The sequence below is a fragment of the Pholis gunnellus genome, assembly GCF_910591455.1.
Source record: "Pholis gunnellus genome assembly, chromosome: 8".
Taxonomy (NCBI): Eukaryota; Metazoa; Chordata; class Actinopteri; order Perciformes; family Pholidae; genus Pholis; species Pholis gunnellus.
The window spans coordinates 4,694,135-4,716,042 of record NC_136534.1 but is presented as its reverse complement, the minus strand read 5'-3'; the positions used below and the strand labels follow the sequence as shown (position 1 = coordinate 4,716,042).

The window sequence follows — 21,908 nt, the reverse complement described above, 5'->3', positions numbered from 1 at the left end:
TACATTAACGCTAGCTAACGTTAGAGCAGCAGCCATCCTGTCAAAACAAGCCCAACCTGCCTCCTCTGAATATGCAGCAAGCAGGGGATTCAAGTATAACGTACATATATAATAACATATCCAAGCATTATTCTGCCCAATGCTTCACTGTGAGTAAGGGAGTGCGTGGGTATATTATTCATTCAAATAAGTATAGGTGAACCAGAGAAATGTTTTCCATTGTATTTGGATATGTTTAGTTTCGGTTTACTGGTCAACTTGTGTAACGTAATAAGTGTTTATTGAAATTGTGGTAAATGGGTGTGTTTCCTATCTTCTAGGAAGCTGGAGCCATGGGTTTCTCCTTCATCCTTCGATGAACTGAACTAAGCTGGACCCGCACAACTCAGCCAACCCGCCCCGGCCTGCAGTGGGGGCCCCCCTCACCCCGTCGCCCTCTCCAGCTATGGCAGGCTTCAAGCGGGGCTACGACGGCAAGATCGCCGGCCTGTACGACCTGGACAAGACGCTGGGCCGCGGCCACTTTGCTGTGGTCAAGCTGGCGCGCCACGTCTTCACCGGGGAGAAAGTGGCGGTGAAGGTGATCGACAAGACCAAGCTCGACACCGTGGCCACGGGCCACCTCTTCCAGGAGGTCCGCTGCATGAAGCTGGTCCAGCACCCCAACATTGTGCGCCTGTATGAAGTGATAGACACCCAGACCAAGCTTTACCTCATTCTGGAGCTAGGCGACGGAGGGGATATGTTTGACTACATCATGAAACACGAGGAGGGTCTGAATGAGGAGCTGGCAAAGAAATATTTCGCCCAGATCGTCCATGCCATCTCCTACTGCCATCGGCTGCATGTGGTGCACAGGGACCTTAAGCCGGAGAACGTGGTGTTCTTCGAAAAGCAAGGGCTCGTCAAGCTCACCGACTTTGGATTCAGCAACAAGTTTCAGCCGGGGAAAAAGCTGACGACCAGCTGTGGATCTCTGGCGTACTCGGCACCTGAAATCCTGCTGGGCGATGAGTATGATGCTCCAGCCGTAGGTATGCAAAACATGTAGGCTGATGAATGATGCGAAAGCAATGAAATTAGTCATGCTGTTCATTAGAAAATGGCAGAGTGATACAGCGCAGCTTCTCTTTGATTCAGCCCATTTCTGAAAGTCTGGTGCCTTCAAGCTTTATAATCCATCGATTGTTTTAAGTTGGATGCACCGGGCTTGTTGCCCGTGGCGCTAACTAAGTGTCCAGTCCACCTATTTAATCCCTTACCTCCCGAAAAAATTCCGTCCCTGTATCAGAACATGGGGCTTCTGGCATCAAACCACACAGGACATCTTTATCAAAGTCCTATTAAAACCCAGCTTTGGCACAGTGGTGTAATGAGGTAGCTGTGTGGCTAACACCTGTTCCACACATTTTTTCATCACACCTTGCTGTAACACCATGGCTGTTAGTTTGCTCACGTGTTCGCCGCGGCTCGTTTTTGCGTTTAGATCGCCTCAATCCCACGCCAGGGCTCCGTGCAACGGAACAACCAGAGCCGGACTTGTGAATACCGAGCTGTGTGTTCCATTAGCATTATGCTGCTAACAGTACTTGACACTGATCGTTTTGCTGGCCGCCGTGGGCCATGTGCTACAAGGTCAGCTCTTCTAGCACTGATGTCAGTGGGTGTCCCATTGCACTGAATTAACTGGCTCATTGATTTTCTACGAGGCTTGACAGAGCACAGACAAATGGATCGCGTGTCCGTCCATTGCTGATATATCTATCTCATCAGGTAGCTCAAACGACGGCAGGAACACGGGACTAAGTCCAGCTCTTGAATTGGATAACGAGATGTTCTTCGGCCGGTGTGGTTGCTCATGTGGTGTTAATCCTGGAGGGAGCCTGAAATCAGTCTCATGATTTGTTTGTGTGTGCAGAAAATGCTTTCAGAGGCAGTCAACTCAGCATTATTTGTTTCCCCTGTTTCGGCAACTTAATAGGTGTGGCACAAGCAATGAGGAAACTGTGGTTACTTTTCCCATTGACCTTTATACACACACACACACACACAGACAGACAGACAGACAGACAGACAGACAGACAGACAGACACATACTCACTCATCATAAGAACCTCCATATTGTATGTTTGACCCGGGCCAGTGAAGGAGGTCTATTGCTCTGTTGTTCACAGAGGAAGTCCCCCACACTGACCCCTAAGAAGTGACTGGAAGCATCTTAGAGCTCCTTGATGGATTAATCAGGAAACATGCAGACGGTCTGAATGAACAGCTGGCTAACAATGCCAGATTACTGCATGTGGCGCATAGAGACCCGAGGGTTGGGGCATGTGGGCTTCTAACAGAACATTGCTGACCTGTAGTACGAGCCGTGATATGTAGAACGGGATTATTCAGTTGTATTGTTCTTCAATGTGACGTTTTTAATTAAAAGGTTGAGGGAGCTAGTGGGGACTAGTGTTTAGTTTTGTTGATGAGCGTCTCGGACTGTGTTGAGACGTGTCAACATTTCTATGGCTTGCTCTGACGGTCACTGTTTTATCTGACTGCCGAGCTCTTGATAATCTCTCAAGCAGTAAAAGCGTGTTGTGTTACTATGACAGCCAGCAAAAGGGAGTTGTCATATCGATACCCGCGGCATAACCCCATGTTTTCATATGTTTGAAAACAGGACCTAAAATGTAGTTAATGTAAATGCTGGACAGCAAACAGCATTTGTTCCTTTTAGGGATATTTAAATATTGCTGTTAGGGTCAGAACCTGAACCAGACAATGCTGCACGTTCGTTGGTGCGCACAGGCATCTGGCAAATGAAGATGTTTGATTGTGGAGTAAAAAGTTTGACTAACCCTTCAACACAAAATGTATTAATCTGACAAAGAACCGAATGAACATGAAAAACAAAAAAATATTAATTGTGAAGTCCAGGGAGACGAACCATTCAGGCAAAGACTGTTGTATTTTGTTTCATAAGGAAATAACACAGATATTTGCCATATTTAAGTGTTTTATCCACGATTTTAAGAAACCAATTAAGCACCGCCTTCAGAGGGGTCTTCATCGTGAAAGAAGACTCTATTTTCTTGACAAACTCCTGAGGATACGTGGTTTGCCCAACTGTTGAGGTCAACGTCTGAAGACTAGGAGCCATCGTTTATCTTGCACCATTCTTCCCAGTAACCGTATTCCACCACGAGCTGTGCGTCGAGCCGCCATGGAGCTGTATCGTACGCCCTTTTCCATTCCACGTATTTCTAGCATGCCACCATCTGCGCTGAGAGGCCGTTTGATAGCCCTACTAATCAGTATTATTGATGGGCACTGGATGTATGCAGCTCACTATGCTTTATTGTGCTGAGCCGGGCTGTTTATGGGCCCAACAAGCTGCGCTCTCTGCCAGGTAGCTGCTGTGTATGTGATGCACTTAGGCACCGAGGTTCTACTTCTGGCCGTGCTGTACAGCCACAGCCCTCTGCGGTTGTTGTAGTGTTGAGAGTAGTGTTGGGCGGTATGACCAAAAGTGTATATCACGGTATTTTGCAAAACTCTGGCGGTATCACGGTATATCACTGTATTTTTTTCGCACTCATACACTTAATAAGTTTAAGCGCGGTTAAGGAACGCGGTCTTTTCAGCAATTTAGATACTTGAAATAGACCATTCAGACATTTAACTTTCACATGTAGCTTAACAGGAGTTCTGCTCTATGATGTCTTTCCTTGTCTCTCCTCCCTGTGTCACGGTGTGGGTACATCTCACTGGAGTCAGGAAACGTGTCTGAATACCCTTATTTGATTGGCTGAACTGCATCACGTGACGTGATTTACAACGCATTGGCCTGTGTTTTTCCTGCACCGCTGAACAAGTGCCGTAAATGCTGGAAAGGAGCGTGAATAACTCCGCTGCTTTCAGGCAAAGGCCCGCGACCCACTGAAAACGGGTCCGCGACGACCCATCAGTTGAGAATCTGGTCTACAGGATCGCAACAAGCGGTGAACAGCTGTTTGTGTGGCATGTCTCTTCCGGTTTCCTTCACCTACATTCCCTTGGCTCCTAAGCCCCTCCATGTACAGCTTCTTATCACCCTTTACGTACCAACGTACATTTATAACAAATACCACACATATTACACGGTAATCAGTGTTGCATACGTGTCAAACTCTATCGGTGCATCTCCAGTCTGTCTTTGTTCATCCCGCATACCGGTTGAACCGGTATACCGCCAGCACTAGTTGAGAATACACTGAGCCACTGATGGCCGCTCTCTGGTGCTATGTTATCTGTGCTCCTCTGTGCAGCAGTTTAGTTAAGTGTTGCAGAGGCATGCTGTGGTCAGAGCCATTAGCCTCGTGTGTCTGTGGCTCTGAAGATTAGTGTAATGAGATGAAAGGGCTTATTGTTTGCACTTGTCTAAGTTCGATGCAGTACCTTGAAAAATACCGATTTTTGATATCACAGGACAAAGTTGACACAACTTCGAGCGCATAACATTTTAGATTTTTATTAAAAGATTTTAATACACGGCCAGTGTTTCCTACAGGATTCTGTGGCACTGTGGTGGGTGTAGGGCTGCAACTATTGATCATTTTAGTAATGGAGTATTCTACCGATTACTCCATTGAGTAATCAGATCATAAGTACTTTTCCTTATTACTAAAGAGCAATAGTTAAAATATAAATGTCTTGTGACCTGTCGCTGCACGTCTCTCCTCTATAACACCAGACTGATCAAATCATGTGGGATCAAATTAACTTTGCATTGAAGGTTGGAGGAAGCGGTTCAGCCGTAGGTTGGCGGACCATCGGGGGGGGGGGGCATGCACCTCTGGGAGAAGATTCTGTACATTTTTAGATGCACTTTGACAGCAGTGTCAACCACAGACTGTACTTAGGAAGTGGACGCAGTCGGGACGTCACCCATTGGTTTGTGAACTGCCGTTTTGAAGCCTCGAGTTGGGACGTTTTTGGCCGTCGCCATCTTGTTTTTTTTGCAACCAGTGAACGGAAGTGACCACATTTGAGCAGCGTAGGAGTGACGTAGAGACGTCGTGTACGGCTCTTGCAGCTGTAGCGACCTGTCAATCTCATCGTAGCCCTGCCCTAAAGCATACTCTGCTTTATGGTCTGTTTGACTCTAAATGGACCATCATTTACTAAATGAACATCATGCTGTATTGAAGAATACTTGAAACTAGAGATTTACCCCACCGAAAGTGCGTAGAATGAATGTTTCAAATATTCAGAATCCATAAATATCAAACATTTTTTAACTACACTCACATTTGCAGACCAAGCCTCAGAAAGGTGTACTTTTGGTTTTCTAGTAGCCATCCGTGGGGAGCAAAGCCCCTTTTATCTCGTCTCACTTGGAGCCAAAACAGGCTTGTGTTTTTAGGTATGCTTGGGAGATAAAAGTAAAGATTATCAGCACAGCGTAATGGAGAACTGCATTCCTTGACCTTTTATTTCTTATATTTGTAAATCACACTGGAGGCGGGATAAAGTGCAGTGTAATCAATTCGATTCATTTCAGAGGGTGATGTCTTACCATCACGTTCCAGCTGATAGCGGAGACGGGTCAAAGCTTCATTAAGGGGTTCAAAATGTCCACACATTGCGTAGCTGACGGAAAGCCCTACACTCACAAAAGCCTTCCTGTCTACATTGATGACCTGTCTCACCCTCCCACTGCGGATGTGTGCCTGCACCCTGCAGGGCTGCTTGGCCGGCCCTGTTGTCTGCACCACGCCGGCATCAGGAGTCCGTCTCTGAAGAGCGGCTTCCTAATTGCAGCCCTGGTTTCTGTTGCCCGCTGCCAATAAGATGGGAAGAACAGTTAATCCACGCTATTGTTTGGACTGGGGGGTGCAGAGATTACAGTCACATTAGTCCTGTGTTGACACAGACTGGCTCGCTTTCATTAGAACTCATTCGTTTGGTTCCCACCGCTGTGCCCAAGACCAGCTTCCTCGTTGTCCGAACCGTTTTCCTCCTAAACAAAATGTCGGTGAATGTTTCTACTAATAGTTTGCAAGATTGCTCCTTGGGTTAATGTGTGTTGTTGAATCACACTTGTGAGCTCAGAATGAAACCCTTCCTGATGACGGAGTTGTGTACGATGCACCAATTGCAATTTTCTTCTGTACAGATCTGCCCTGCCGACTCAGGTTTTTTTGCAGATTCTGATCTTCTTTCCAAGAACTAGAATTGACACTGGGCTAACTTTCACCACCATCCCAAATATAATATCAACCATCCCGCAGTCAGTGTGAAAAATTAGATGTTTTTATTATCTATAAAGTTTATTTGCATAAAACACACACTTCAAATGATTAGAAAATAGATTACAAATATTTGCTTTGATTTAAAAAGATTCTTATCATGAGTACTTTTAATGATGTATTATAATCTGTTTAGAGTTAGTGTAATAATACATCTCTAATATCTATTTATGTGGTTTGAAAACATCTCCTTCAAACAACTGGATTTATTCAGTTTCTCACCAACACTACATTTTACTAGATTACACATGAGCACATCATGATAACTGTAATTTACCTTCACCCAGTACTCATTTTCACTGAGGAGAGCCTGAACGCATCATGATGTAACTGAATGGAACCTTCATTCTCCTGTTGATTTAAACACGTTGTGTTTGTTTTTCAATGTAACACTATAAGAAATTAGCAACTAGTGGGGGGGTGGGGGGTTCCTGTGCCTGCTATCGTTACTAATGTTCAGAAATGTAAATGACAGCCCCTTCTGTCCTCGTTCCTGGCGTGCCTATTACAGAAAGCACTGGTACTTTTGACTCAGATGTGTTACATGGTCAGCGTCACAGAAAGCCTTGTATGGCCCTGCTGGCTTTAGCTTCACTGCCATTAGAGAATATCCAGTGGAAACAAGAAGAGACGGAGTGTAACACTTGTATGAATGTTATCTGGCTCAGCGTCAATGTTTACACTTGTATTTCTGTCCCAGTGAGTCTGTCTACGCTCCTCGTTGGGTTGCGTTTCGTGGACCCTGGTGTGGGTTCAGTGATACAGCTGCTGTGAATAGGAGGCTATATGATGAATGAACAGTGGTGTGCTTCTCATGAATTTGTAGGTTAGATTGTGAGTGCAGCACATCGACGCTCCCACACCTCCGGCTGCCTTTATTTATCTCTGAGCTGCATTTCGCTCGGTGCCCGAGGCATTTTATTGTGGTCGACCAGGATGGAAAGATGTGAATGCTCAGACGCACGCACACAGACACACACACACACACACAGACACACAGACACACACTCTATTACAACAGTCACGTACAGGTGTCAAAGAGGCATGTGTTGCCTAAGTCAGCATGTCAGACTGACAGGTTTGTAGGAATTGTGCACAGACAAACCGGTCCGTCAGGATTTCACTAAAAGCATTTAACGACGTTTGTTTTGTCCCGGTACACGGCACTGTGACAGTGAACCAGTGTGCACAAAAGCAACTCAATGCAATTCAGCCGTCATTCATTTGTATTACTTATTGAAATGTCAAAAGGCCTTTGCTGCTGGTTTCCAAGTAATTGACCAATTATTATATATTTTTGTAGCTTTATTAGCTAATGCTAGGGGTGTAACAGTTCACAAAATTCACTCTTTCGTATGTACCTCGGTTTTGGCTTCACGGTTCGGTGTGTTTTCGATGACTGTATTTATTTTGAGCTTTATGAATTACTTTTCAGTAGTACTTCAACAGAAGGATGTCTAAAATCAGATGTTATTAGTATATTACCTCTACTTCTTTAAATCCACCACTTCTGACGGTACTCCATTTCCAAGTATTGTTCAGAAAGTTTGACTTCGACCCTTATTGAGCTAGTCCAGTTCTGCTGTTGGACTTTCATTCTGGGTCCTGCTGTACGGTTATCCTTCTCAAAGTCCGCTCACCTTCCCAGGGGCTAAGCATGTCTGCAGCCACGGACACTGCAATACACAGTTTAGTTGCTGCAATTCCCTTCATTGGCCACGATGGAAGTGGTATGAAAATGTGATTAGAACTATTACTGAATAGATGGTCCAGTCTTAATTAAGTGGGCTTGTAAAGCGGGTTAAACTGCCGAGGGACATGAAAGTGTGTCTGTGTGTGTGTGTCCCACTTCATCTCCGTGGGGGGAAGAAGCCCTGCAGTGAAGCTGGATCTCAGGGGAGAGAGGGCTGTGGACGAGTGTTGCATGTGAATGAGGATGTGGGCATGCCAGAACACGTAGCCCACACCACGGTCTGTGTCCATTAAACCCAACGTTACTAATGACGCCAGGAGCTGGCAGGCTGAGTTCCAACTTGTTTTGCATTAGTAATGTAAACGGGTCTTCATAGGTTCGCCTTACTGGGTTTTTATAAGAAAAGAATAAACACACAAGGAGCATCAGCCAAAACCATGGATGTAGCCGTTGTGACATCTCCCATTGCTTTGTGGACTGTCATTTTGAATCCTCCAGTGTTAGCTGTTGCCATGTTGGATTACGGCTGTCACCATCTTTACTTTTTGCAACCGATGAACGAAAGTTACCATATACGATTCTAATTGGTATCAACCTGTCAATCACAGTAAGCCCACCCTAAAGCCATACCCTGCTTTATGGTCTGTTTGAATCTAAATGGACCATCATTTACTAAATCAACATCATGCTGTATTGAAGAAGACTTGGAACTAGAGATTGAGACCATAAACTCATGTTTACAATGTTTACTGAGGTAATAAATCAAGAGAGAATTATTCTCTCTTTACTTGTTTACTGGAATGTTCATGTGTGTTTCGGGGTGACGGTGCCAGAGGCCAGACATGGCAACATTTATCAAGAAGAAAACTTAAAACTAGGCCGGCAACATTTTAGATTTAATGTGTCGAAAGTGTCAACACTGCAGGAGTGGCCACGCTAGAGCTAGAGCGAGAGCTAGAGCGCGAGCTAGAGCGCGTGTGAGAGAGTGATTTCTAGAGCCAAGAAAGGATTGAGGCCTACTTAGGCACAGCGGCTGACAGAGCAAATGGTCAGCTGTCTGTCAGTTTGTTGTGGATTAGTCAAAGCTCGCTCTGCTCCCGAGAGACAGACAGAGAGACTGGTAGGAATGAATGGGGTGACAGGTGTTGAAGGTTGGGAACTAACTGCACTCCGGGTTTGAGACACGAGGACATGGTCGAGTCAAAGCTGCTGGATTTAATTTCACACATTGAGAGCCCACATTGCTAACAGGCCAATTAGTCGCAATATTTCATGAATTGGAGTATTAAGCTTTTTTTTGCTCTGTGTGTGCAACTGTTGCCATTTTTCTATATTGACTATATCTCTGCTGACGTATTCTCCTGCCATCATTACCTGGCCCTGAGTGTCATTTTGTTGTGACTTTACAGAAATCACAATGCATAAACTGATTTTCCTTTAATGGGCCTAAAAAACAAAAGATTAATTTGATTAAAACGTTTAAGTTCTGTTGCATCGCTGCTCTCCACTGACTGACACTGCGGCGGTAACCCATGGACCGGTTGGACAGGCCTGCTCTCCTTTCTTCTGGAGCACACTTCCAGTGAATTCCAAAGGCACATAAGGAACAGTGCAATGCAATGTTTTTGTTGTTGTTGTTGCCTGCAGTCATTCCTCTGTAGCCGCTGCACTCTAAACCGCTTTAAACCCTCTTTCAGACTCGGCCTTGGGAAGCTTAGAGTGCACTTCAAAGTCATTAACATGGTGGGAAGGCCCTTCATGCTGCGAGGGAGCTATAAGTGATTGTGATGGGCAACACATTTGCATTGCTTTACACTATAGTCGGGATTAACTTGTGACCCGGCTTCGTCTCAGGGTACTAATGTCCGTTTAAGGCGAGCTTGAATGCTGTTCAGCTGGTTTTGAATCTAAAGTCTTTCCTTTTTAGTTTAGAGGGCATGATTTCAATTATTTTCATATTTATTCACGTTATTATCTACCCGAGATCTTCCTCGTCGCCACTGTTTTATTGTTATGTTTATATAGCACTATTGTTGCACTCGGTGGGTTTCTGTTATGTGTGCCTGCGATTGTGGCGTTACGCCGTTGTGTTGGTGCTGTATCGCTACCAGAACCGGGAAAGGTGCTGCCAAAACTACCAAAGAGGAAGAAAAAAAGTTGTCCGTCTTTGGCTGAACCGGGAAGCATGACCCGCCCTGCGCTGCCTCTTGATGGGCTTATTCTCACCAGAACCAATCTCACTCCTCACGCCTAAACCTAGCGAAGGCAGCGAGTGCTAGTCAGTCAGAGGCCTTCATCGTAGCAGGATTTTTAAGTTAGCGGACCGGCTGCCAGCCGACTGACATTTATAAATGCGGGTGTTTCTGAAAGCCGCTCTGGCCCGTCTACATGCGTTTCTGAACTACAACGCCATGTATGCGTCTGTTTACTCTGATGAAATGTACATAAAAAGTGTTTTTCATCAACTTTTTGACACATTTTTATCTAATACAAAAGCAGACATCTGTAGAATGTGATATTAGTTCATTACAATAGCATCCATCTGAGAATATATATATATATATATATATATATATATATATATATATATACTACTGAAGAAAAAAGATTGTAAATGAAACCAGAGAAATTATTAAAAAAAAAGATAAGCTATCTTATAAAGTGTCTTGTAAAAGTGTGAAAGAGGTTTACTTACAATTATTTACGATTCAATTTTCTCTTTTTATGATAAATGCTTCACAAACCGAAGGAGATCTTTCATCACAATCAATCTGTGTTTATATGTTGTATGTCGGTGTTTGTGGTCATAGTTCTCAGTCTCAAACATGCACTACCCGGTACACATGCACATGTGTGCACATGAACGCATGGTACCACCAGGAAAAACCCTGCTTTATACTCATACCCAATACGTTTCTTTTCTCACCATAACTCAAGTGTCATATTGGCACAGGTACTGACACACAGCAAGCCCCTGGCCCACGTCTCAATCCATCATATCTGCTTTGAGGTAAACCAAACTCCCGAAAGCAAACGGAGGATCTGTTGCTGCCAAGTGCTGCAGGTTGTCTGTCAGTTGGCCAATTTAATGCTGCTGGACTCTAATCTGACGCACGTACTTTGTAAATCAGTCTGTCTGCTTCTACCTCAACCAGATCAACTCCCTTAAGAGGAACAACAACCCTACAGAAGTGGGACCAGTACCCCGGTCTGTAGTGTGTGTGTGTGTGAGTGAGTGATTCGTCACATGGAGCACGCTGCCACACTCTGCACCGGTATCTGTTTTCAACCTTAGTGCAACACGTTTCTCACTGTGGGTTGCTGTTTCCTGTGCTCCCCCCCCTCCCCCTCCATTTCCACTTCCCTGACAACGGCGCAGGTTTATCGTCTGCTATTAATACACACATCGTAGATGAAGCAGCCGGCTCTGGCCAGCACACGGCGAAGCAGTCAGATGTCTTCTCATTCTGTCTCTTTCCGCTGCCTGTTGACATGGAAGCAGGGAGGAATATTTGATCACAGTGGCATTCTATTCATTATTTTCTTGATCACAGACTAGATTAAGACTCGTGTGTCCCCTTTTGAAAAGAAGAGCAGTAAAGGACAGGAGTTCTATCGAAAGACAGAGCTGCTGGATCAACTATCCCAGTATCACTCTGCTGTAGAGTAAGCACAGCGACGAGCAGGGAGACACAAATTAACACTAGTTTATTAATTAATTCATACATGTATGTGGAAAACAGGAAGTCCAAAAGAAAACGCTGTCAAATTATGCTTGTTTAGTGAATATTTACAGTTTTTAAGATAGTCAGTATTACAGCTTCATCCATAGGCCTGTGATGAGGCATGACAGGCCTCATCACAGGCCATCGGGTGGGCTTAGCCGACCGACTGACCAGTCGATATACAGACTTAACATGTTTGTCAGCGCTCGACTGACTTTACAGTCTTTCAGAGTATTATGGACTATAAGGGGTTTCTGAGCGGTTTACTGAACAGACAATCGCAAAAAAAAAAAATGCGACTCTTACAGAAATCTCCAATTGTCAAAAGCTTTTGATACCAAATCACAGCATGGATGGTTTCTCAAGGTCTTGGTGTCTTAATGTAGCATTTAGGAGGGATTTTGTATCGTTTATCAATTCTTAAGTGGTGAAAGAAAGTACATTTTTCAAGCTGTTAACTAAATAGTACGACTGTACTTTGAAGAAACACAATCAACGCTGTTGGGTAATGTTGCCAAGTCTTAACAAATTGTGACGAGTGTGTGTGGATGAAGCATTGTGTCATTTTTATTCTTCCCATTTAGCGTTTTGTCATGCCAACATTCCACTGGTTACTTTAAAAGCTGGTGGACAGCGGCAGAGTTGTGTCCCTGCTCCTCGCCGCTATAGGAGCCTTCAGCCAGGAGGAGAGCAGACAGGAAGGGGTTAACTTACAGGCCGGCGGGTTGGCTCAGATCCTGTTGTTGCTCCGTAGATGAACGTCTGCTCGTTCTGATGACTGCAGTATTGACTAGCCTTGAAGTCGATCCCCTCCTTAAAATACTTTGACAGGTTGTGTCTAGTTGGGACTTGTAGGCAAATCATGATTCAAACTATTTTGCACGTGCATATTTGTCTTTTTGCTTTTGAGAAGAAGAAAAAATCGTGAATCATCCATTTGATTGCATTTTGTGGACAAATACCTCAGCCATTCTCTCAGTAAAACATTGAGTGTGTATCTTATAGAGAATAGTGAATGAGTTAAAGGAGCGTTGATTTTACACTGAATTAACTGTTTTATTCAGATCGAAAGCTTTTCACAACAACTGCTAAATGAACCTTGAGCTGAAATAGTTCTGTCAGTGCTGTAACACCATTTAGAGACGTGGGGGCTTTGATAAATTCCAGTGTTTTGTTAGTGTTTATCTGGTCCAGGTCCCGTTTTATTGGCCCTGTGCGGCTGCTGTCACTTGAAGCTGCTCGCTGGTTTATCAGAGCGAAGCGTCTGAATGCAGAGCAGGGAGAGGAAGAGAGGCCGGGAGACAAACCCCACGGCCGCTAATGAAAGCATCACAGCGCAGGATGCCAGGACGATAGCTAGTGAAGAAGAAGAACTCCCTGTTCATAAAGAGGGTTGCCCTTAAAATGTAAACGTGACATATAATTGCAGACCAACATGCTGGACTCGACGGAATGATTATAGACGAATATATGAATTAATGAGAGATGATAGGGTGTGAATGGCAGGATCTGAAATGACAGGAGAGTTAATAAAACAGGCAGACAGGATGAAAACAAACTAATATGAAGGGGAATTTGTGACAAGGATATGCATGGTCTCCGCAGGCCCACCACATCCCCTTCACTGCCACTGGATATATTATGGTTGAGATGTTGCCTGGAAACACTGGAATGTCCTGTGGCCCTTCGTCGCTCTTTACCGTCACGGTGTAGTATTCGCCCAGTTTCCGTCCCTTGGTATCTCCCTCGTAGGCTTTGCAGGTGCTCACACCTAGTGGTTGTCCAGTCCCATTTCCACATCTACACCATGGATCTATTTCTTCTTAATAACAAACAAGGCCAACAAAAAACACAACTTTAAATATTTAAATGAGTTTTGTTTTTATTTCAACAATAAAAATGATATGCAAAAACAAACAAAGAGTGTGCGTCAGCATGTTGGACGTGTTTCCGTTCCATCGCCGACACTCCTCCCTCGTCCAGCACACCGCGGAACACGAGTCCATCTCTATCTGTCGATGTCGTGGTTGACGGGAGCCAGCAGGCGGCTCTTCCAGCTGCCGCCTTTCTTTTTGCGCTCGCCTTCTCTCATATGGGATACTATGAGAAAATCAGTTTTCATCATCGTTCTTCCTTTTTTTGTTTCAGGGCTGCCGCCGTCTTGTGCAATTTTCAACACACTCGGTTGTGTGCCTCTTTTTTGTGATGCTAGAACAATGTAGTGTTGCTGCTGCTTTTAGTTACCACAGACTGTAGACAAACTGAACTGAGGACCGTGTTTGTTTTTCTTGCTTGAGGAAAACTCCTCCGAAACCATTAATTGAATTTATCGCCGCGCTCTAAGTACAAGAGACATTGTTGAACACACAAAATACATTGACGGCACAAATGAAAAGATAAACAACATGAGCAGTCCTAACAGCAGCTTTAATGCTACCCCTTGAGGTTGTATCTGTGCTTGTGTGGACCAAGTGAAACCTGTTCATCAGAGCAGATCTAAAGCACCGATGGTTGCAGGAAACTGCAGCAGGAGCACGAACTAAAGATCATCTCTTTCGTAACTAAACGCCCTGAGGATACAATGGAGCGTGTTGAACCTCTTGTCAGACGTTTTTTAAATGTCAGTATGTGTGGACACACCCAGAATAGGGTTGGTTTCCTGCTGTCAGACAGGACTCAAGGACAAACGCGTGAGTAATTATGTGCTGTTGGGTTAATTAGATGTGCAAAGGAGGGATGATGGATGATCACTCTGCTGTGCCCTAGTTTACTGTTATCACAAGGCTAACAGAAATAGAGCTTATATCCAAATGGTGCTTTTTTAAATCAGTCCACCACTTGGGTCTATGAAATGCCTCAACTATTAGATGAACAACCATGATATTAGCTGCACACATTCAACGCTGATCAAATATGGATCAAGATTCTGTTGCTGTGTTGCCCGTTTCTTGATGTCAAATGTTTTTTTCAGAGACATAGTTTAGTTCCCATTTAGCTGTAAAAGCAGAGAGCTGGCTCCGGCCGGTGGGCGGGGCTTGGTTTTAGGCTCGACTGTTCTCAACAAGTAAGGCGGATCACAAACTCTGTGGATCATCTAGCCGGAGTCATCATTTCTGAAAAGACACATTGATGTCAAGTGCCATCTAGTTACATTATATTGAAGAGAAGGAACACATCTTCGAGGCCGATATCTCCAAAACGACTAGTACATCAACCCCAAATGAATGGATACTGTCTGACTACTTCAAACTGTCCCTCTAAGTACTTGACTAAATGTTCTTACTTACTTTTACTTTGGCAGTTTTATTATGTCCCCATGGGCTCTGGGCAGTTGTTACATTATATAAACCAGAGGGTTCATGTAGAAAATATTGGCATATTAACTAAACTATTTTTTCCTGCACTTGTGCGTCCGGTTGTAGGTCGGTCCGATCTTTACCAGCATTCTATTTTTAGGACGTCAGCCACCTCTTGTCTCTGAGATGTCCACATGATTACTTTGGTCCGTGTACTACCAATCTGTTGGCTAACGGCTCAACAAGAAGCAGTAAAAGGAGAGTATAAAAAATACACCAGAAAGAGTAAATGAGAATGCAAAGTGATTCTAACGTGCTGAATCAGGCTGTGAGCAGGATGTAGGCTGAAGAATGACTTCAGAATGCCGAATGCTTTTCTTTGAAATTCAGATGTAAAGTGAGTATATTGTAGATTCCAAGGTGACTGTCACACGCTGACGATCCCCGATGATTTGTCAGCTTTATTTGCATGTGTGTCTATGTGCATCTTTTTACATTTTGCTGCAGGCTGTAGCGGAATCATTAGCACATTGAGCCAAGTCAGGAGGAGGCTTCATGAAACTAGCATTCATGGGAGCTTTTCATCTTCTTTTTCTTTTCCTGAGGACCCGACTGCGGTTGAATTCCTCTTTCGTCTTCTTGGGTTATTTGTAGTTGCTGCCATCACAAATTCAGGATGGGCAAATTTGGAAACTTTAAAGATGGAGATCCTGGACTCTATATCATGCTTATAAGATGTTTATTTAAACAACGTGGAACAAAACCCCCCATTATGCTGAAGAATACATTTCAATTCAATTTCAAGAATCGTATCACTTGGAAAGTTTTAATCCATTTTTTGATTGCCTCATGTCTGCTGAAACATCAGACTGTGGACTTAAAAAAAGCAAGTGTGTGTGTGTATGTATATGTATATAGTGTGTGTTAGTGGTGTAATGGATCATGGATATTGGAAAGCAGCGTATTGATAACACAGATGTAATTGACTAACTCATCTTGATACTTTTCACATGGAGCGATTACATGTGCAGCAGCAGACCTGCAGTCTCCTGCATGTGGAGCCTCAGCAGGTCTGTCTGTGACAGCAGCTCTAACAGCTGTCACCCAGAGTGCTCTCCACTCGTGTGTGTGTGTGTCATCCTCTTCAGGATGACGGCTCCGTGTGTGTTGGTGACAGCCTCTAGAACTGCTGTTCATTAATAGGAGTACGTGTGTGTGTGTGTGTGTGTGTGTGTGTGTGTGTGTGTGTGTGTGTGCTCCTTTAGCATGACTTCTAATCTTACAGCTGTACATTATATATGGAGATACCTTGAAAACAATCCTTTTGCATACTTGAACTGATGGATTTGCTTTTATACAACGGCCATCTAGTATGGCAATATGAAAGTTCGAGACACATTCCAATTTAAATCGTTTTAAATAATAATGTTCACAATAAAGTAGGCCCTCCTGGGCTGGCTGCCTGCACATACCCATGCAATTGCTAAGGAGCGTAGCAGCTAGCATGTTTCTTTTTTCATCACATGCTAGCGTTTGATTTCTATATTTGGCTCTTTATTTACATTTCGTGTATGTTGCCATTTATTGTGCAACCACTGAGAAAGTGTCCAGCGTCAGTAGGCTGGCTGTGATAGCTGCTCGTACCAGGCTTGTCTTTATCTGTCAGGGGGAGGTGTGGATGCTGCGGGGCCAGTGCTTCGTGTATTTCTGCCGCTTTAATATTGTGGGCAACACTGTGGAACCTCCTCTCTACGTAGCGCTGCATGTCGTATAGCAGGTGGATTTTTTTTTTCTGGAAATGGGCTCCGCCCAGTCCTCTCCTCCTTCAATGTTTCCATTTCGCAGCAGGTTTTAGCAGCTAACTTTGTCACTTTGTGACCTGTTCCGTGTTGGGAGAAGCGATTCCCCCGCACAGGAATCAGCGTTGGTATGTGATCGGTAACTCACATCTACAAACCAAGCGGCAACCTCTGGGTGTTGAGCAATTAACGCAGAAGTGCTAAAAACTGCCGTTCTTATAAAGTCCACTTGAGGCTGGTTCTAGAAAGCGGGTCAATGCCCACGTCAAACAGAAATAAACATGTCTCCAACCTGGTACAAAAAACAGTTTTGATCTATTCATGTTCCTGTTCATGACGACCGTGCGGGAGGTGAATTTCTATATAACTCACCCATTTAATTGTATTAAGGTTTAAAGTTAATTGTAATTAAGGGCGGGGCCGCTTTGACGTCACAGAGACTACGTCCATGTTTTACACAGACTGTTAAGAACCAGTCGGATGGCTTGACTTGATCTCCCTGTTTTACAAGTCACTCTGCTGGTTAGTCTCTACTTTCCAGGTGCCGGCCCCTCTGTGGGGTCTAAATTATGAACATGGCTGCTTTGCTTTAAATACATTTTGGTTTTGATCCCTTTGGTTGTTCTTCTGTGTGAGCCATTATCTGCTGCTTTTGTCCTGTTTAAACTTGTTTTCTATTTTTGCCAGAACCGCTCAAGTCTGTGTGGCAATACACTTCTTTGAGTTATGAGCGTGCCAATACACAATAAAGACCAAGAAAAACACAAGATTATATCACTTTATTCATTGTGCCAAGCTCTGTTAGCAAGTTTAAACGCACTACAAAGTCACTACATGGTGCATGACAGACACACACGATGTAGGAGACCTCTAGCTGTGGTTATCTCTGCTTTTCCTTCACTCTTCATCTGTATGACAGTATAGATGCAGTGTGATGTAACTATGATGTCTCTTTGATAAACCCAGATGTAAAGGCTTGAATGACATTATTCTACTCCAAGCTAAATCTTCTCTTTCACAGTTTATAGTTCTTTGATGCTCTGTCCAGCTGAAACCATTAGCTGATCAGTCGATTGATTGTTCAATCTATTGAACAACATTCAAAATTCATTTCAGAATTTTTACAATTTTAATAATGTTTCAAGCATTTGCTAGTTCCAGCTTCTTAAATGTGAGGATGTTCTGCTTTTATTTCGCCTATTGTCTTTGGACTGTTATGATGAGCATTCTTCACAGGTTTGAGACTATTTAAAGACAAAACAGTTAGTTGATAGCAATAACTTGATTAATCAAACAATAAAAACAAATGTGCAGATTAATAAAGGTTCCCAATCATGGGAAACGAGAGAAAAAATACAATGTTCTGACATTCTCCTATTGTCTTTAATCTGAGAGTGAACTACTAGTCCGTCTATCAGAGCTCCTCAAAACAGATTATATTGCAATCTGAAAAGGCGAAGTTGTGATCAGGATCATATTAACGGTCAAATGGTATTCTTTGGATGAGAGTATTCTGGTTCCGTAGTGGAAACGCTGTTGTTGGTTCAGTTCTCTAAAGTTGACCTGCTTGCTCGCTTGTTTTGCCCAAAAAGGTTTAAGGTTTGTGATTCAACTCCTACTAAGAACAATGCTTTCAAATGTGTGTTGGGCATTGTTGAGAGAGTCAGCTATTGAATGGGAGCCCAAAACAACGGCTGAATAACGGCCAATGGTACATTTTGACTTAGCCAGCATTGTCTTTCAAGTTATTTCAAGTTACAGCCGTGGACTGCCCTTCTTTTAAATCAGGCCCCCACAGACTGGAACATGGCGAGTTCCCTGTCTGTCATACCAGCTAGATTATCACTGATCTCCTGGAATATGACCTCTATCAAAGAGTGGGGACCGTGTTCATTGATTATGAAAATGATCTGCTGGCCTAAATGGCCGCAGCAGTCATTCTGTCCTCCCATCAAGCCTCTGGATGAAGGAAGCAACCGATTGGAACAATGCTCCATGCTACTTGGTTTGTGAATCTGTAGAAGTGACCACTCTGAGGAGACAGCAGCAGGAGGAGGATTGCAATAATGTGTCCAAAGCAAGCAGCAGTACATCAAATGGTTCTGCTGTGACCCAGATCCTTTTTAGGTATGGCTCTCTTTCATGCTGTAGCCAGACAGCCAGGCATCAGTAACACAACAAAGGTACAAAGTAGGCAAGCTGACAGCGGGAGATTAGAAGTGGACTCATTTACACTCCTACTTAATTGAATATCCAGGCTTAAATTGGGATATTAAGAGGCAGGGAAAATATATAAATGTATTTTTAGCAGCTTAGCAACAACAAATAACAAATCCACCTTTTTGCTTCATTAAACATGCTCTTAAACAAATGTTTAAAGCACTCTTCCAAACAACTTTAACTGGCTGTGAAGGACGCTTTATTTCTTAGCCAATCAACCCGTCCCTCAGATCAGATGCTCAGCACTTCCACAGCGTTCCACGGCTTCAGGCCTGAGGTTGCCATGTCTGCACGCTGTAAGGCTAATAGGACAGAGAGCCCCGTGGAAATACAGCAATCATTTCATTTTTGAACATGAATTGCTTGCTTGACATGCTTGACACTTGTCGGTTGCTCGGGCCCTAATTAGTCCACACATCGGAGTCCTACTGTAGCCTGATTAGTGTCTCTGAGAACTGTTGTTGTGGATATATATTCTGTGTCCTGGCTACTTTTCTTTCATTGTAGCTTTGTGAGTTCCTTGTTCCGTGATACCTCCACCAAAGCTTTTTTCTAGGAATGCGCCAGACGGCAACCTGCGGTTCTGAAAAGTCATTAGTAGTTTTAATGATGTATAATTAGCTGTTTAGGGGTATTGTAAACAGCTAATTATTTCTCTAATATCTATTTATGTTGTTGTGAAAACGTCTCCTTCATACAACTGGATTTATTCAAGTTTCTCACTAACACTACATTTTACTAGATTACATGTGAACACATCATAACTATAATGTACCTTCACCCAATACTTATTTTCACTGAACAGAACCTGAACGCATCATAATGTAACTGAATGGAGCCTTCGTTCGTTGGCCATTAGCGGGAGAGATCGGCGACTAGAAAAGCATAAATGCCATTTTCCTGATCGCATATTTAACTCAATATTGGCAGATAACGATCGTCAGTAAAACTTTATTTCACACTGTGGTGTTTACCGTTAAACTGTGCAATTAATCCACGGTTCACATGCATGCTGAACCACAAGGGGGGATCCTTCCAGATCACGGATCGACAATGGTCCGTTACACCACTACTAAAGAATGATATATATATATAGGGGTACTGTAGTAGAGTTGTAGACTTGTGCCAACCTGCTGGCGGGAATACAACATGCAGGGCTAAGCAAGGCTCTCACTGTGAGAGAAAGAGCCCACATTCAAACCTGAAGGACGGTTTAAGAGCAATCATTTGAGGGCCAGTTAGTACCTAGCTGTCCAGCCACAACATCTCTAGGGGTTTTTCTTTATTGGCTGCGCCGAGTCAAGCGATGCCGCGCTGATTGTTACCAGTTTAAACGTTGTGCTGAGTCGCACCCAAGATGGACCAGCGCCTGACCCATCTGTGGGTTGCGGTGACCATGCCAACGCATAACGACCCCCTTTCTCCCCCTCAAACAAGGGTGCGTTGCGATACTCGACTCGTGACCGTGGAGGAGACGAGAGAAAGACGTTGTGCGTCTTCAACTCTCAGTACTTTCGTAGCTTCCCGCTGAATCTCTGTTTGTACTCAGATATCTGCTTCATTTCGATGACTCTCTTTCAGCTGTGTAGGAGTCACGTTAAGTTGCTGCAAATGCAAATGTGATATTTCCTCAGGGCGTGTAGTTAGTGACAGTGTGGGCTCCATCATAACATAGCTTGACAGATCACCGGGCGTGGCTTAGCGAGGGGTCAATGGTCGCACGGGGCAGCGAGATGACCATGCTGAGCTGACCCTCTATACCTGCGTCTGTTCATATTGCAACAGCAGAGCAGACATCAGTACAGGCTGGAGGAGAGTTGTCGTAGGTTGACGTGGTGACAACGAGCACAGGGAGCTCCTGGAAATGCGTGCCAGCTGTTAGCTTTGAACACGCGTTACACCAGTTGTTTCATCAGCATCTCACAAGGCTTGAGGTTGACTAATGGCTACACAAATTTTGGTCGAATCAAACCGTTGCATGTGCTTTTTTTAAAACGGGGTTACAGACACAGTGACCCTACTGATGTATTTAGACTTAATCATCAACTGCTTCTGTTGTCCCCGCCGCACACCATTTGTTGAGCTTAAGCAGTGGCTCACTGTGGCTAATGCCTTTTTCACTGTTGCCCAGCCTTTAGAACAAAATGGCATCTGGAAGTCGGACAGAGAATAGGAATTATGCTCTAAACCACTCCACAGCCTGCGTTGTGCAAGCTAGACCACCGTCGGCCACAGCCGCTTCCTCATGCACGCTGTGTTTGTACTGCCTCGTTATTTCACCGCTGCTGTGGGATCATGGGTGAAATGGGATAAACACACCTCAGGGACAACTCCTCTCCTGGAGAGACCATGACCCCGGTGGCTGTGACGGACAGGACGGAGGACAGCTCCATAGAGCGGTCAACCGTGCTGGTGGAGCGCAGGTGTGTCTTGAGATTGAATTCTGTATGAACGGGTTTGAAATCCAAAACAAACGAAACGCATTTAAACGTCAATGGACAGAGGCTTTTCGCTTAAAAATAAATGCTCTTAAAAGCACCGTGAGCTGGAGTCCAGCTCATTCCGCTTTGCTCTCTTGAGTGATCACTCACTCAGTTTAATTAAACAGCACAGCTTAGCCTGAGGCCAAGGCCTGCAACGGTGACGCCAAGCCAAGTCTAAATTTGGGGCCAGGACAACTCTGATAGTTAGCCTGTGGCTAAAAGCATTTCACGATCCGCGTGACGAGTCTTGATTGTGCGTTTCAGCCACAACCAAAGGTTTCGAATGTGTATGTCCATTTCTGCCAACCCCATTAAGTGTTGAGGGCATCTGAGCTTAATTGGAAAGTTACTTAAAAATCCTCCTCATGGTAATTACCTCAGAGCTGCCAACATTTGACTGGAGCTGCTGCT

General features: G+C 44.1%; 1 protein-coding gene across 1 annotated transcript in view; it reads left to right on the top strand.

Annotated features, from left to right (window-relative positions):
* Positions 1 to 368: 368 nt before the first annotated feature.
* The window catches only part of snrka (SNF related kinase a), a 44,509-nt gene continuing 22,969 nt past the window's right edge, over positions 369 to 21,908 (top strand). The window contains 1 exon segment of the mRNA XM_079164587.1: positions 369 to 1,034. Within this exon segment, the coding sequence (XP_079020713.1) occupies positions 446 to 1,034 (589 nt within the window). The 5' untranslated portion in view covers positions 369 to 445.